General features: G+C 45.1%; 1 protein-coding gene and 1 pseudogene across 1 annotated transcript in view; both read left to right on the top strand.

Moving 5' to 3' along the window:
- Positions 1-37: 37 nt before the first annotated feature.
- LOC144489275 (RNA polymerase II-associated protein 1-like) overlaps positions 38-18,230 on the top strand; it is a gene marked incomplete at its 3' end in the record, with an annotated part of 51,427 nt that continues 33,234 nt past the window's right edge. Inside the window, exons 1-4 of the mRNA XM_078207142.1 lie at positions 38-151; positions 6,790-6,990; positions 10,957-11,099; positions 14,993-15,085. Of these exons, the coding sequence (XP_078063268.1) occupies positions 73-151; positions 6,790-6,990; positions 10,957-11,099; positions 14,993-15,085 (516 nt within the window). The remainder of the gene's footprint in view (positions 152-6,789; positions 6,991-10,956; positions 11,100-14,992; positions 15,086-18,230) is intronic.
- Positions 11,856-12,029, top strand: LOC144489276 (U2 spliceosomal RNA; annotated as a pseudogene).

Genomic DNA, 18,230 nt, shown 5'->3' with positions numbered 1-18,230 from the left:
ACCCATCATGTGGAGGGGTACAAACAAAAGCTGAAACAGACATGAGAACAAAGCACAACAGGAGAGGGATGGATGGACCAACAGCAAGAAGGAGAGCCGAAAGGAGTGAGAGAGAGAGGGGCAGGCAGGTGGGCGGCATGGCAGCACAGTGGTTAGCATTGCTGCCTCACAGCGCCAGGGACCCGGGTTCAATTCCTGGCTCGGGTCACTGTCTGTGCAGAGTCTGCACGTTCTCCCCGTGTCTGCATGGTTTTCCGCCGGGTGCTCCAGTTTCCTCCCACAGTCCGAAAGATGTGCTGGTTAGGTGCATTGGCCAGACTAAATTCGCCCTTTGATGCGCGATTAAATCACTCGGGAGGCTAGATTGTACCCGGGAAATAAAGGCTTTTATTACGAACAAGAATGGAGCACACTATATACAATACAATCCCAGACTAAAGGGTCACCAGGCAGTGCAGTGACCTTTATACTTCCCCAGGTAGGCGGAGCCAACTGGAGTGTACCACAGAACAATATCAACAGGGAGAACAGCCCAACCCTAACCCCAACAGTGACAACAGTAACATATGTACAAACACCCATAGTGCTGACCATCCATGGCTCAGCACTCATAGTGGTAACCAACTATGGTTCACCACATTCACCCCTCCTTTAAAAACAAAGGCCGGCGGGGCAAAAAAAACAGAACAACTGTTCATATATTCACAAGTTCAGTCATATTGGAGGACCGCACCGTCTCTGCGACCTCCTCAACACTGGCGGTAATGCCGGTTTAGGTAACTGTGGTGACCTTTTCTCCAAGGCGGTGTCCAGTGACTCCTCCAGTTCCTCACGGACAGGTGGACCACGAGGTGGCGACAATCTGCTGGACTCGAGCAAGCCTCGAGGTGGCGACAATCTCCTGGACTCAGGCAAGATGTACACGGGAGTAAGAGGATTAAGTGGTGGTCCTGATACTGCCCGCGCCGTGTCAGGAGGGGAGATAAGGGTCAGGGGGTCCCTAACTAGGGGTGTGGGAACGACTGGGGTTTCCAAGTCCCCTGCAGGCGCCAGATCTCTAATAGAGACCGTGTCCTCTCGCCCGTCAGGATATGCCACATAGGCATATTGAGGGTTGGCGTGGAGGAGATGGACCTGTTCAACCAAAGGGTCGGACTTGCGGGTCCTAACATGCCGCCGCAGGAGGACAGGTCCTGAGTACGTCAACCAAGACGGTAATGAGGTCCCAGAGGAAGACTTCCTAGGGAAGGAAAACATCCTCTCATGTGGGGTAGCGTTGGTTGCCGTACACAGGAGTGAGCGGATGGAATGGAGCGCATCAGAGAGTACCTCTTGCCAACGGGAGACTGGAAGACCTTTAGACCTCAACGCCAGTAAGACAGCCTTCCAGACTGTAGCATTTACTCGTTCAACCTGTCCGTTACCCCTAGGGTTGTAACTCGTAGTTCTACTTGAGGCAATCCCTTTTGATTGCCTCAAGTCGTCACTCATGAAAGACGAGCCCCTATCACTGTGGATATAGCTGGGGTAACCGAACAGGGTGAAAAGATCCCGTAATGCTTTGATAACCGTGGCAGCGGTCGTATCAGAACAGGGAATGACAAAAGGGAATCGTGAGTACTCGTCAATCACATTGAGGAAGTACACGTTCCGATCTGTCGAAGGAAGGGGGCCCTTGAAGTCCACACTCAGTCTTTCAAAAGGGCGAGTGGCCTTAATGAGGTGTGCCCTGTCAGGTCAATAGAAGTGCGGTTTGCATTTAGCACATACCTGGCAGCTTCGGGTTATGGACCTGACATCCTCCACTGAGTAGGGTAGATTCCGGGCCTTTACGAAATGGAAGAGCCGAGTGACCCCCGGATGGCAGAGATCATTGTGGAGGGCCTGTAATTGATTCTCCTGCACACTTGCACATGTTCCACGCGACAGGGTGTCTGAGGGCTCATTGAGCTTCCCTGGACGGTACATGATATCATAGTTGTAGGTGGAGAGTTCGATTCTCCATCTCAAGATTTTATCATTTTTGATCTTACCCCGTAACGTGTTGTAGAACATGAACACCACGGACCGCTGGTCCGTGAGCAGGGTGAATCGTTTTCCCGCCAAGTAATGGCGCCAATACCAAACGGCCTCCACCATGGCCTGGGCCTCTTTTTCCACCGCAGAGTGCCGAATTTCAGGGCCTTGGAGGGTGTGAGAGAAAAAGTCGATGGGCCTGCCCGCCTGGTTAAGTGTGGCGGCCAGGGCAAAATCAGATGCATCACTCTCCACCTGAAAGGGGATGGACTCATCAACAGCGTGCATCGTGGCTTTCGCGATGTCGGCTTTTATCCCTTCAAAGGCTAAGCGAGCCTCTGTTGCTAGGGGAAAGGAGGTAGACTTGATGAGCGGACGGGCTTTGTCCGCATAATTGGGAACCCACTGTGCATAGTATGAAAAGAAGCCTAAGCATCTTCTCAGTGCTTTGATGCTAGTGGGCAGGGGAAGTTCAAGGAGGGGATGCATACGGTCTGGATCAGGGCCAAGGACCCCGTTTTCCACCATGTATCCGAGAATTGCTAGGCGGCGCTTGCGAAATACGCACTTCTCCCTGTTGTAGGTCAGATTCAGGCGAGACGCAGTGCGTAAAAATCTCAGGAGGTTGGCATCGTGGTCCTGCTGGTCATGGCCGCAGATAGTGACGTTATCCAGGTACGGGAAGGTAGCCCGCAGCCCGTTCTGGTCCTCCATTCGGTCCATAGCACGCTGGAAGACCGAGACCCCATTCGTGACGCCAAAGGGAACCCTTAAAAAGTGATAAAGACGACCATCCGCCTCAAAGGCCGTGTATTTTCGGTCCTCTGGGCGAATGGGGAGCTGGTGGTAAGCTGACTTCAAGTCAATGGTGGAGAACACCCGGTACTGCGCAATCTGGTTGACCATGTCAGATATGCGCGGGAGAGGATACGCATCCAGCTGCGTATATCTATTAATGGTCTGACTATAGTCTATGACCATCCGGGGTTTGTTTCCAGTTTTAACCACCACTACTTGCGCTCTCCATGGACTAGAGCTAGGTTGGATGATCCCTTCCCTGAGGAGCCGCTGAACTTTAGATCGAATAAAGATCCGATCCTCAGTGCTGTAACGCCTGCTCTTGGTTGCGATGGGCTTGCAGCCTGGCACGAGATTCTCGAATAAAGATGGTGGGGTGATTCTGAGTGGCGACAGGCTACACGTGGAGCGCGCTGGGCAATTTGGAAGCTGCTGTGCTCCCACTGAAAGTGGAGGGAGTGGCCCATCGTACTGCAGGGTTACACTCCTCAGGTGGACCATAAAGTCTAGTCCCAGGAATATCGGAGCGCAAAGGTGCGGTAACACAAGGAGCCTGAAGTTCTCGTAAACTGTGCCCCACACCGTTAGGTTGACCACGCAGCTCCCTAGCACGGTAACAGACTGGGACCTCGACGCCATCGAAATTGTCTGTCTGACAGTCCGTACTCGGAGACCGCACTGTTTCACGGTGTCAGGGTGAATGAAGCTCTCCGTGTTCCCGCTGTCAAACAAACAATGAATTTGGCGTCCATTTACCTCTATGCCCATCATGGACTTGTCGAGTCTGTGAGGCTTGGCCTGGTCCAGGATGATTGACGCCACCGTTGGGTCTTGGGTGCAACTGCAGGCAGCTGAGATGGTTGATGATGATGACCCCTGCTAGTCGTCTGCGGTCGGTGCCGACCAAAATGTCTGCGCCCATGGACCGCACGTGGTCGGTGGCGCTAAAAGTGGCACGTCTGCAGTTCGCACGTGTCTTGCGTCTCCGTCGTCAGGAATGGCGGCGCTCTGGAATCGCACGTGGTGGAAGACCTCGAAGACGCTGGAGACAAGGAGACAGGCTCTGGAGAATCACACGCCGCGCTGCTATGTTTGGAGAGTGGTTTGGTCCTGCAGACTTTGGCATAATGCGCTTTCTTTCCACACGCGGAGAACAATACCGTTCTAGCTGGACATCGCTGCCGAGGGTGTTTCGCCCATCCACAGAAGTAACACCGCGGGCCTCCTGGAGCTGCCGCCGTCGTCAGGTCCGAGGTTGGAAACACAATCGTGCAGTTTTTCGGAGCCGCTGAATAAAGTTGAGTCGGTGGCTGTACTTGCCACGATGTTCCCACGTGGTCGGTGGGGTACGTTTCTAGACTTCTGGAGGCCATTTCCATAGCGTCAGCCAATTCTACTGTCTTAGCGAGGTCTAGATTACCTTGCTCTAGCAGCCGAAGGCGAATATACGACGAGCCGATTCCCGCCACGAACGCATCTCGGATCAAGTCGTTCGTATACTGGGCCGCCGACACTGGCTTGCAGTTGCAGGCTCTGGCTAGCTGCTGAAGTTCACACAGGTACTGTTCTGTCGTTTCGCCGGGCTGCCGCTGTCGAGTGGCTAAAAGGTGTCGAGCATGGATCTCGTTTGGCGGTTTGTTGTACTGTTTCTTAAGTAGTTCGATGGCCCCTATGTAGTCTTGGGCATCGCGGATTGATAAGTATACGATGTCGCTTACCCTCGCGTGGAGGACCCGCAGTCTATTGGTGTCGTTTTGAATGGCTGTTGAGGCATCGATGTAGTCTTGAAAACACTTTAACCAATGGTCGAAAGTGTTCGACGCTCCCGCCGCACGTGGATCTAAAGTAAGCCGCTCGGGTTTCAACATTTGCTCCATGGTTTTTTTTTTCAAAATTTTGTTAGTAATAAAATTGATGCGCGATTAAATCACTCGGGAGGCTAGACTGTACCCGGGAAATAAAGGCTTTTATTACTAACAGGAATGGAGCATACTGCTTAACAATACAATCCCAGACTAAAGGGTCACCAGGCAGTGCAGTGACCTTTATACTTCCCCAGGTAGGCGGAGCCAACTGGAGTGTACCACAGAACAATATCAACAGGGAGAACAGCCCAACCCTAACCCCAACAGTGACAACAGTAACATATGTACAAACACCCATAGTGCTGACCATCCATGGCTCAGCACTCATAGTGGTAACCAACTATGGTTCACCACACCCTTCGTGTATCCGAACAGGTGCCGAAGTGTGGCGACTTGGGGATTTTCGTAATAACTTCATTGTAGTGTTAATGTCAGCCTACTTGTGACACTAATAAATAAACATTAATAAAAAAACATTGAACACTCATGCATTGCTCCTTGTGTGTCCCAGGGTTCTACTCCTTTATAGCCAAACCTTGTGTGAAGTGTCAATTCCACTGACTGTCAGTGGAACGGACCATCGGATTTAAGTTGCAGGAGTTTTTAAATAAAATGGATACATCCGGATTGCCATTATCCAGCAACTTTTCAGCATTACACAAGGTAATGGAGAACCATTAGCCTGTTTCTTTAATAGATTCAGCACAGTTGAAAAGAGCAAGCTGTTAGCTGCGGCTCAGTGCTAGCACTCGCGACTCAAGTTATGGGTACAGAGACTTGAGCTCATAATCCAGACTGACTCTGCAGTGCCATACTGAAATTGTTACACTGCCCGAGATACCAACTTTCAGATGAGATGTTAAACCCAGGCTCTGCCATTTCAGCTCATCCTATTTAGAAGAGGAGGAAGAGAGTATCCTGGCAAATACTCATTCCTCAACCAACATTACTCAAACGGATTATCTGGCCATTGTCACATTGCTGTTCATGGGACTTTGCTGTGAACAAATTTGGCTGCTGTGTTTCCTACATTATTGCTGTGTCTGCACTACTTCATTGATTCTAAAGTGCTTTGGAACATCCAGAGCTATTGAAAGGCACTGCAGAAATGGTAGTCTTTATGTTTGGAATACACTTTCCATTTCAGTGGTAAAACCATTGAGCCACATAGACTGGAAGGTGTCTGATCTGTTCCATGGTCTTTGCTGAGCTTTCTGATTTAAGGCTGCTATTGACCTCGGAGTCCCAGGTCAAGTACAAAATGGGAAATTAACCAGAGTTTTTTATTCGTCTACCTGTCCTACTTCAATCATCTGCTGGAAAATGCTCGTGAATGGACGACAGATCAAGATGGGATAGAGTTTGGCAATGAAACCTCTTGCAGTCAAAATATGTGCTACCACTCTCTGCCTTGGTTCAAAGGTGCCCAGTGGCCTTAGGTCTGCTATTGCCAATGAACCAGGTCAAAGTAACATAACTTTTCTCTGTGATAAGGTTGGGAAATGGGGTACTTTTGGCTAGGCCCCAACTGGAGTATTTTGTCCAATTCCAGGCACTCCACTTTAGGCTCTGGTGATGGTGCAAAGGAGATTCACCAAAATGAAACCAGGCCTGAGGGACATCAGTTATGCAGAGCAATTCGGAAAGACTAGTGGGAGATTTAATGGAAAGATTCAAAATTGAGCAGTTCTAATTGAATAGATAGGGAGAAACTTTCCCTTGGTGACAGGGTTGGTAACCAGAGGCCACAGATTTACGATAATTGTCAAAAGAACTAGAGGGAACATGATTTTGTTTTATGCAGCGAGATGCTTTGATCTGGAATGAACTTGCCTAAAATGGTACTTGAAACAAAATTTGAAAAGAGAATTGGATATATTAATGAAAAGGAAAAGTTTGCAGAGTTATGGGGAAAGTGCAGGGTTTGGGGCTAGTTGCAAAGCTCTTTCAGTTAATTGGCAAAGACACGATGGGCCAAATGGTTTCCTGTGATGGGCACTCCTAATCGATGATGATAGCAACTAGGAAAGTGGGTTGTTCAAGATGGTGTTATCTCAGTTATATGCCTTCCAGGGCAGTGAGGCTGACCGTGCCACTCTCCCATTTACAGGAGGCCATCCAAAACTAAGAAAGATGTTGGGTAGGCCGAAGCCTGGCGAATCTGAAGACGATCTCCTCCAGTTCCAGCAGCAGTTCCTAGCAGCAGGAACACCTCCAGCTGCCAAGATGGTAAACAAGAGGAAAGTAGAATTGGAAAATGCTGCTGGAGGCCAGACCAATGCAGGCCTACGGGACACAGTCACTTTGGAAGGTTTGGATTTAATTTTTGTTATGTAGCCTTACTGGTAATCAGATGCTGGATCTGATGTAAGGGGGTTGGGAATGAGCAGGAACTAAACTATGCTTTTTACTGGTAAAAATGTCCAAATACTACAAGTTCTTAAATTGGTTACTAATTGACATAGAGAATTATGGATACGAATATAGGTAGGTCGCTCTGTAACCTGCTATGCCATTCAATCAGATCATGTCTGATTAACACCGTAACCTCATTATCCGACTATTTCTTGATACTTTAACCCAACATAGATCTTTCAATATCATGCATATTACATTTTTCAATTAACTTTAATTTACGTTTGACATCTCACCCTAGAGTCATGGAGGTCAACCGCACAGAAAAAGGCCCTTCGGCCCATTGAGTCTGCGCCAGTCGAGGACAAACCACTCAACTATTCTAATTCCATTTTCCAGCACTTGGCCCATAGCCTTGTCTGCTTTGGCATCACAAGTGCACATCTAACTATTTCACAAATGTTATGAGGGTCTCTGCCTCCACCACCCTTATCTAAAAGATAATTATTTTTCATGTTAAGCTGATTTTGATAAGCTTAGGGATGTGCATTTTATAACTACTAGCGGTTTTGCGTATCATTTATAACATTGTGATGTAGCATATGTGCTCTATGTTTACTTGCAGACTTTATGTAGCCATTTCTGCCTCCTTAACACTATTCCTCCCCCACTTTTATTATTTTGCAGCTGACTGACTGAATTTCAACATATAAAGTTGCCTTGCAGATTCTTAACTATGTGAACTCTATTGAAGCCTTTATTTGTGACAATCTGCAAGACAGATGTTGATTAATCTACAGCCATTTGATTTCATTTGCAGAGTTCTGCATCAAATTTGAGACTTGCACAGTCCCTCAGTATGATTGTGTTAATTCAGATACAATAGATTAAATTCATTTACTGCTTGTTCTGAAGAAGAGTCATATTGGACTCGAAACATTAACTCACAGATGTTGCCAGACCTGCTGAGCCTTTCCAGCACTTTTTTATTTCAGATTTATATCTGAATGTCGCCAGGCCTTGAATTGCAGCTCTGATTGGAGAGGCTGGGTTTGTGTTTTCCTTCGAACAGAGGAGGCTAATGGATGACCTAATTGAGGTGTACAAAATTGAGGAGCGTAGATAGGGTAGACAGCAACGACTTGTTTCCCCTCGTGGAGGTGTCAATTACCAGGCGACAAAATTTAAGGTGATTGGTAGAAGGAATAGAGCAGACATGAGGAAAAACCTTTTCACCCAGAGGATGGTGTGTGCCTGGAATTCACTGCCTAATAACTTAATTTAAAAGGCACCTGGATCTGCATCTGAAGTTCTGTAACCTGCAAGGCTACTGACCAGATGCTGGAAAGTGGGATTAAAATGAACAGCGAGCTTTTTTTCCCCCCTTTTTCTGGGCTGGTGCAGACATGATGGGCTGAATGGCCTCTTTCTGCACTGACTTTTTCATGGTTCTATTTGCAGCATTTGCTTTTATTTTAGATTAAACTCAATGTTTTGCCCAAACTACCATGAATATTTTTCAATGGGGATCGTAATTAAACTCATCGTCAAGTACTGCCTTTCACAGTGACCTTATGCCTGCATTTAATATTGTTGTACATATGTGAGAAATGCATTAAGCCTTCCCACAAATCAATGTGTCAACTTGACAATAATCCCAACATCCACATTTAAATCCTTCATTTATTACCTTTCGATATCTTAACACAAGTGATTACAGTAGGAATGGACTATATAGCCCCTTCAAACCTGCTCCACCATTCAATACAACCATGGCTGATCTTGGGTTTCAACTGTTTGGGGGAAAAGGCAGGGGAATGGCACTAAGTATGTTTGGAGAGTTGGTGCAGACACAATTTGTCAAATGGCCTCTTTCTGTGATGTAACAATTCTGAGATTCCAAACTTCACTTTCCTGCCCAATCCCGAAATCCTTCGATTCCCTGAGAGACCAGAAACCCGTCTATCCCAGTCTTAAATATGAGAGATTATTGGATTCCACACGTTATCAATCCATTCTGTTTAAAAGGGAGGCAATGTTTTTACTGAAAAAAATGACTTATTAAAAAGATTAGCATGCTTTTGAAGGCTCAAATCTTTTAACTCTGACAGAGGCCCTACCCAATTAAAATGCAAGGCCTTTCTTTAGCATTGCAAATCAGAAAGTACCTGGAACAGCACTGTTGAAAGTCTTGGGACTGAGACTGAGACTGGGACTTTACGTTAGCCTTATAGTTTGATTAAGTCACCCAATCCCAGAAAATGTTATTTTAGATGCTGAAATGCCAAACTAACTACAGCAGCTTAAAACAGTAGCTTTCCAAATATAGGATAGACTCTGCAAAATTGATATCCTCACAGGGACAAAAAAACAGGTACATTTTCATCCTGGTGCTGAGGCATAAAACTGGTGATGTGGATAAAACCTTAAAATTTTTAGTAAAATGTATGTGCAAGTTAAATGTGGGGAGGAAGGAAGAATAATCTTACATTGGAGGTGGTAGAGTGAAAGTTCACTCCAAAGATGTGCGGGTTAGGTTGATTGGCCATGCTAAAAATTGCCCTTAGTGTCCTGAGATGTGTAGGTTAGAGGGATTAGTGGGTAAATATGTAGGGATATGGGGGTAGGGCCTGGGTGGGATTGTGGTCGGTGCAGACTCAATGGGCCAAATGGTCTCTTTCTGTACTGTAGGGTTTCTATGATTTCTATGATTTCACGAGATTGGTTCTGAGGATGAGAGGCTGAGTAAATTGGACCTGTACTTTCACAGGTTTAAAAGGATGAGAAATGATCTCATTGCAACGTATAAGATTCTGAAGGGGCTTGACAAGGTAGACAAAGAGGTTGTTTTTCTTAGCAGGGGGATCAAAACATTCTCCTAGGGTTAAGGATTTGGTTATTTAGGACTGAGATGAAGAGAAATTTCCTTACTCAGTGGGTTGTGAAATATAATGCTCCACCCCAGAGGGCTGTATATTTTTCATCATTGAATCTCTTTCTCAGGGTATTAAGAGATATGGGAACAGGCAGGAAAGTGGAGTTGAGGCAGGAGATTACTGTGATCCTATTGAATGATGGAGCAGACTCGGAGGGCCATATAACCTTCTATTTATTATGTTTCTCAGCCTCCCACCTTCCTAAATCTTCTTGGCTGTCTGCCTGTCTCTCCTCCTTTAAGACCTTCCCAATATTCCACTGGTACAATTTGTACTCAAATGGTATATAAGCCTTAATCATATGACTTTGTAAACTTCTAAATTCCAGGGAATAATAGTTTATAAAATCGCTCTTCACAATTTAAACCTTAGAGCGCTGGTAAGATTCTGATGAATCTGAGCTGCCCTCCTTTCAAGGTCAGTATATCTTTCCAGGGCATAGTGCTCAGAACTCCAGATATATTCTAACAAGGATTTTGCGTTGCGTTGCAAAACGTACTCCCTTCTACATATTCTTGTCCTCCTGTCACACAGACTAATATTGCATTGGGTTTTTTATTTTTCTTTTGCACCTGATTACACTTTATTGACCTGTGTACACAAACCCGTCAATCTCTTTGTCCTCGCTCCGCTGTTCTTAGCTTTTCACCATTTACGAGTATATAGAAGTTCCCCATTTCATCCAAAATTGATGAGCTTTGGACCAAGTCCTACTCTGGAGACACAAACACAAAATCTCGACAGACGTTTCACTTCAATACTGAGGGAATGCTACACTGTCAGAGGTACTGCTTTTTGACTGGGACGCTAAATCAAGTCTGCGCTCTCAGGTTGACTAACAGTTTCCATGGCACGATTAGAAGAGCAGGGAAATTCTCCCTCATCTCCCAGCCAATCCTCAACCAATGTGACTAAAACAGATAGTCTGATCATCACAATGCTTTTTGTGGACACCAGAAGCTAACTGCTTATCTATTTTGTTTCAGCTCTTCCTGACCTTCCTCCATCATTAATGCCAGCTCCACCCAAAAGGTCAAAGACAGGAAAAGTTAGATTCCAAGGAGATGATAGTGAGGAGCAGATGGATCTACAGGATAGACACATCACAGCTGTCTTGTCAAAGATTATCGTAAGTTTTTGAACAAATTCAAGCTCTCTCACAACATGGTGCTCAGGTGGAAAATAGTAGGGATTGTGCGTGAAAAGGTTGCAAAGAGCCTGGAAGCCTTATTCTCATCATTGGTTCACTCTCTGGCCATCAGACCCATCATACACACTTGCTAGTACCTTGTTAAATGTTTTGTCTCCACTCAATAGGTTGGTGATCCACTCATTGTCACTGGGCTTTGCATGACTTCTTTCCATCTGGCTGTGTTCGTAGCACTGCCACCTCTGAGCCAGAAGATTTTGTGTTCAAGTCCCACTCCACAGACTTGATTACAGAGATTAAGCAGACAGTCCAGACTAGTATGAGGTGCGACCTTTAAAATGAACTACTAAACCTTAGGCCCTGTCTGTCCTCTCAGCTGTACATAAAAGGTTCCATGGCACTATTTTGAAGAACAGTGATTAATTGGACTGGTCAATATTTATTGCTTAACCAATATTGTTTAAACATATTACCTGGTCATTACTACATCGATGTTTGTGGGGTCTTCCTGTGTGCTAATTGGCTGCTGTATTTCCTAAATTATGCCAGTGACTGCACTTCAAAAATAATTTATTGGCTGCAATAGTGTTTGAGGCCAGTGGTTGTGAAAGGTGCTATATAATATCAATTTCTTTCTTTTTTTCACTGGTATCTTAAATAAGTCCAACAGGTTTATTTGGTAGCACAAGCCACTAGCTTTCGGAGCGCTCGCTGCTCCTTCGTCAGGTAAGTGGGATTTCAGTACACAAAAAAAAATCTGTTCTTATCAGTTTAATATCTGATACTTCCCCTATCTGGGGGCCAAATATTAATCTGATTTTTGGAACAGGGCGGTGGGAAAGGGGCTTGCTCCTTCCACTCCACACATCGGCCTAGTCTTGCAGTGCCTCCAGGAACGGTGCAGCCAGCCCACCCCTCTTTGGGGAACAAGAATGTCAAAAGCAGAACATGTGGCAGCACCTGCCTCGTAGCCAGCAGGTGTCGGGGGGCCTCCATCAAGGACGGTCACCTCAGCACCTCACTGTACCGCAAGCCGGCGGATAACCTCACGATGCTCCACTTCTCCACCTTCCACCCTAAACATGTTAAAGAAGCCATTCTCTACGGACAAGCCCTCCGTATACACAGGATCTGCTCAGATGAGGAGGATCGCAACAGACACCTCCAGATGTTGAAAGATGCCCTCATAAGAACAGGATATGGCGCTCGACTCATCAATCGACAGTTCCGACGCGCCACAGCAAAAAACTGCACCGACCTCCTCAGAAGACAAACACGGGACACGGCGGACAGAGTACCCTTCGTCGTCCAGTACTTCCCCGGAGCGGAGAAGCAACACCATCTTCTCCGGAGCCTTCAACATGTCATTGATGAAGACGAACATCTCACCAAGGCCATCCCCATACCCCCACTTCTTGCCTTCAACCAACCGCACAACCTCAAACAAACCATTGTCCGCAGCAAACTACCCAGCCTTCAGGAGAACAGTGACCATGACATCACACAACCCTGCCACAGCAATCTTTGCAAGACATGCCGGATCATCGACACGGATGCCATCATCTCACGTGAGAACACCATCCACCAGGTACACGGTACATACTCTTGCAACTCTGCCAACGTTGTCTACCTGATACGCTGCAGGAAAGGATGTCCTGAGGCATGGTACATTGGGGAGACCATGCAGACGCTACGACAACGGATGAATGAACACCACTCGACAGTCACCAGACATGAGTGTTCTCTTCCTGTTGGGGAACACTTCAGCGGTCACGGGCATTCAGCCTCTGATCTTCGGGTAAGCGTTCTCCAAGGCGGCCTTCACGACACACGACAGTGCAGAGTTGCTGAGCAGAGACTGATAGCCAAGTTCCGCACACATGAGGACGGCCTCAACCGGGATCTTGGGTTCATGTCACATTATCTGCAACCCCCATGACTTGCCTGGGCTTGCAAAATCTCACTAACTGTCCCGGCTGGAGACAATACACATCTCTTTAACCTGTGCTTAACCCTCTCTCCACTCACATTGTCTGTACCTTTAAGACTTGATTACCTGTAAAGACTCGCATTCCAACCATTATTTTGAAAATTGAGTTTGTGTCTATATGTGCCCTGTTTGTGAACTGAAATCCCACTCACCTGACGAAGGAGCAGCGAGTGCTCCAAAAGCTAGTGGCTTTTGCTCCCAAATAAACCTGTTGGACTTTAACCTGGTGTTGTGAGACTTCTTACTGTGTTTACCCCAGTCCAACGCCGGCATCTCCACATCTTAAATAAGACCATAATTTTTGAGCCAGCCATTTTAGAGCACTGAGAGGTGTATAGAATAGGATACTAACACTTCCATAACTATTCCTATGCAACCACTTGGTGCAATTTGATCTGTTTCATATGAAGCAAGAATAATTGAGAAATTTTGAACAATTGAAATCAGGTGGCTGAAGAACTATCTTGATTGGATTGCTCAGATGTGACACACTTCCCTTTTTGTCCATTACCTGGTGGGGGTCATTTAGTTTGGGTGTGACTGTACAGTTGTCACAATGTTAATTTCTGGGAACTTGTGCCCAAATTGGCTGCTGTGTTTCCTCCATTACACAAGGCTTCATCCTGTGGCCTAGTAGTGTAGGTCACTGCACTGGTAATCCACAAACCTTGGGCAATTTCGAGTCCCAGGCTCGAATCCCACCACGGTAGATGGTCAAATTTGAATTCAATAAAAATCATCGTGTGGCAGGCACAAGTGAACTGGGGTTCCCTCTGTGGTCTAGTGATATAGGTCACTGAATTGGTAAACCACAAACTTAGAACAGTGCTCTGGGGTCCCTGGCTCGAATCCCATCACGGTAAATGGTTTCAGTAACAAATAGTTCTACATTACATGAGTAACAGTAAAAGCACTTGAAAAATATTTAACTGCTTGTAAAGTGTTGTGGGAAATCCTGAGAAGCATCAAAAGCAACACTTTTTATCCTTTTGTTTCCCTTCCTTTCTCCCTCTCTCTCACTGGAACATGGTTCCACATATCCTTGATTCCCCTCTGGTTCACTGCCATTTCTCAGGGTTTTTTGGCTATGTTTTCATAAGATTTGGAAAACAAGCTATTTTAAAATGCCAAGTTTTTGGAAAGGAAGGTGTATTCACACCACCTAAAGGTGGAAAAAGCATTTCAGGCTATAATTAAGTGGGAGGCAGTGCCGTAGTAGTAATGTCACCGGACTAGTACTCCAGAGGCCCAGGCTAATGCTCTGGGACATGGGTCCAAATCCCACCACGGCAGCTGGTGGATCTTAAATACAGTTAATAATCTGGAATTGAAAGCGGTTCTCAGCGGTGGTGACCTTGAAACCATTATTGAATGTTTATTAATGTTTGTGAGGGAAGGAAATCTGCCATCCTTACCTGGTCTAGCCTACATGTTTAAAGTTTATTTATTAACGTCACAAGTAGGCTTGTATTAACACTGCAATGAAGTTATGTGACTGCAGATCCACAGCAATGTGATTGATTTTTAACTGCCCTCTGAAATGTCCTCTCAAGTCACTCAGTTCATGGACAATTAGAAATGGGCAACAAATACTGGCAGTGCCAACGATGCCCTCATCCCATGAATAGAAAAAAAATCTTGTACAGGTAGATGTCTGGTTATTGATCCTCCTGCTGGTGGCAATAATTTATCCTTATTTATCAAAAAGCTCCATTAAATCTCATTGTAACCTTCTTTGCTCTAAGGAGAATGATCTCACTTTCTCTGGATTCTCCACAGAATGGAGAGTCCTCATTAGAAGATGCTTCCGTAGGAAACTTCAAACGATAGAGCGCAGAATTCAGCATTTTACTGATTCCTTTGTTTGCTCTTTTCCTTTCAGGAGAGAGACACAAGAGCGGCTCCGATATCCCTTCCTGCATCAACAGGGCTAGCCTTCCCAAAAGTCTTTCACAGGTCGGAGGTGCAAAGTGAGGTAGTTATTTTTCAAATATATTGTATTTTCTTAGCAGTGTCTGAAAGCAGGGACTTAAAGCCTCATGTTCTTCACCCAATGTCAGCTGCCAAATGGTTCTAAGATGCATTCCTGGTCTGCATGTTACAAAAAGGCTATAGGAGTACAGGAAAGTTGCAGCATTGACTAGAATGATACTAAACAGAATTTACACCTATCAGGATGGATTAAACAGGCTGGGGCTCTTTCCCTTAGAAAATCAAAGACCCCAGCTTTTTGATGGATGTCTTTAGGATTATGTACGGGTTGGATAAAGTAAACATAGAGAAACCTATGGGATACCAAAAATAGGTGGCATGAATATAAAATAGTTACCAATAATCCAGTTGGGAATTGAGGAGAAACTTCTTTATCCAGAGAGTAGTTAATGGAATTTGCTACTACATGATGTAGTTGAGGTGCAAAGCATAGATTACATAAAAAAGCAAGCTAGATAGGTACTTAAAGGATATGGTACCACATATCCATAAAGTAATAGAATGTTCTGCTGATAGGGTTAAATGATGAGGGGTAAGGTAAACTGATATGTCGCATATACACTGGCATCTGTCATTTGTGTAGACTTATCAGTTCCAACATTGTGAATTGTATGTAATTCCATTGGAGTTACCAGAAACAGAGTATGCAAATGTTACATCGGCATTCCAAAAAAATGTAAAGATGAGACCAACAACTACAGCCCAGTAATTTTAATCCTGATGGGGGGGGGAAACTTTTAGAAATGATAATTTTGGACAAAATTAGTGGTCGTTTGGCAAATGTGGATTAATGTAAAAATGTCAACTTGGATTTGTTAAAGGCAAATCGTGTTTTAACTAACTTGCTTGAGTTTTGTTGAAGCAACAGAAAGGGTTAGATGGGGTAATGCAGTTGATGGATTTCCAAAAGACTTTTGATAAAGTGCTGCCCAACAGACTTGTGAGCAAAGTTAGAGCTCATGTAACAAAAGGGACAGTAGCAATGTAGATACAAAATTGGTTGAGTGACAGGAAATGAGTAGTGGTGAATGGTTGTTTTTCAGACTAGAGGATGGCTTGTAGTGGAGTTTTCCAGCAAGACCCTGCTCTTTCTGATATGTATTACCGATTGGTGTACAAGACACAATTTCAAAAATTGTGGATGATATGAAACTTGGAAGTATTGTGAACAATGAGGGGGAGAGTGCAGAACTTCAAAAGGACATGAGCAGTTTGGTAGAATGGGTAAACAAGTGACAGATTAAATTTTAATGCAGAGAAGTGTGAAGTGATTGACTTTTGATAGGAAGAACGCAGAGACTATATAAAAATAAAAGATACAATTTTAGAGGGGTTGCAAGAGCAGGGGGATCTATGCATAAAACCTTAGTTAAGAGAGCAAGGTTAATAAAGCAAGGAAGATAATTAAACATATCTAAAACACTGATTTGGCCTTAAATGAAGTATTGTGTTCAGTTCTGTGAGAAGGAAGTGATGGCATTCGAGAGGGTAGAGAGAGTCCCGAGAATAGTTCCAGAAACAAGGAACTTCAGTTACCTAGAAACATTGGAGAAGTTGGGACTGTTTTCCTCGGAGAAGAGAAGTTTGAGAGGTGATTTAATAGAGGTGATCAGAAATAATGAGGGATCTGGACAGAGTGGATAGGGAGAAATTGTTCCCATTAGTGGAAGGTTTGAGAACGAAGGGCACAGATTTAAGGTAATTAGTAAAAGAAGCAATGGCAACATGAGGAAAAACCTTGCATGCGGCAAGTGGTTTCGGATCTGGAATGTGTTGAATGAGAGTGTGTTGGAGACAGGTTCAATCGAGGCATTCAAAAGGGAATTAGATTATTATCTGGAAAGGGAAAAAAAGCAGGGCTACCGGGTAAAAGGCGTTTGGTGAATTATTCCTTCAGAAGGCTAGCACACACCACAGGCTGAATAGCATCCTGTTCTGTAACCATTCTCTGATATTGTGGGACCGGGTGCTTCAGTGGCTTTTCACCCCTACACTGACCCAATGAAAGTTGATGTCTGCTGGCTATGAGCCTTGCGTAAAGTGGGTTTTGACAATCTTGGTTTCTTTGTCAACCTAGGGCCACAACTCAAAATCGCCGCCAATTTGGAAATATAGTCCCCACCATTCAGAACAGACTGATCACGGGCAGCAATTTATACTTGTGGGCAAAAACAGTTAACCAATTAAACTAAACCATTGAACTGAGGCACAATGGCAGCTGTTTATATTGGGCCAATGATACTAACCATTCACCATGTCCATTCAATTCGTTACAAATGCATGTAAAGCACATACATAAAGATACATACAAAAGGGTAACTTTGGATAGTTCAAAGAGTTCTTTGTGCCTTAAGTATTCCTAAATGTTCACTGGAAAATGCGTAATTGTAAGATGGAGCGGAGGTATTTCACAAAGTAGTTGCTCAGTCTGTTTTTGCTTTCCCCAGTGTAGATGAGGCTGCATTGTGAGTAGTGAATGCAGCAGACTAAATTGAAAGAAGTGTAAGTAAATCACTGTTTCACCTGGAAGGAATATTTGGGCCTTGGACTCCAAGGGGAGAGAAAGTGAAATGGATCGCATGGGAAGGTGCTGTGGGAAGGGGATGAGATGTTGGGGTCAATAGAGAGATGGACCAAGGTGTTAAAGAAGGAATGCTCCCTTCAAAATGCTGAAGGGGAGGGGAAGATCTGTTAGAGGGTGGCATTTCACTTGGCTGACAGAAATGGGAGAGGATGATCCTTTTAAATGTGAAGGCTGGTAGGGTGGAAAATGAGGAGAAGGAGAACTCCATTGTGGTTCTGGGAGGGAGGAAACATAGAAACACTGGAGCGCGAGGAGGCCATTTGGCCCTTTGAGCCTGCTCCGCCATTCATTACGATCATGGCTGATCATCCAACTCAATAGCCTAATCCTGCTATTTTCCCATAACCTTTGATCTCATTCACCCCAAGTGCTATATCCAGCCGCCTCTTGAATACATTCAATGTTTTGGCATCAACTACTTCCTAAGGTAATAAATTCCACAGGCTTACCACTCTTTGGGGGAAGAAATGTCTCCTCACCTCAGTCCTAAATGGTCTACCCTGAATCCTCAGACTGTGAGCCCTAGTTCTGGACCCCCCCCACC

This window comes from Mustelus asterias, unplaced genomic scaffold, assembly GCF_964213995.1.
Source record: "Mustelus asterias unplaced genomic scaffold, sMusAst1.hap1.1 HAP1_SCAFFOLD_2078, whole genome shotgun sequence".
Classification (NCBI taxonomy): domain Eukaryota; kingdom Metazoa; phylum Chordata; class Chondrichthyes; order Carcharhiniformes; family Triakidae; genus Mustelus; species Mustelus asterias.
The sequence above is the reverse complement of the archived record's forward strand: the minus strand, read 5'-3'. Positions and strand labels throughout refer to the sequence as shown.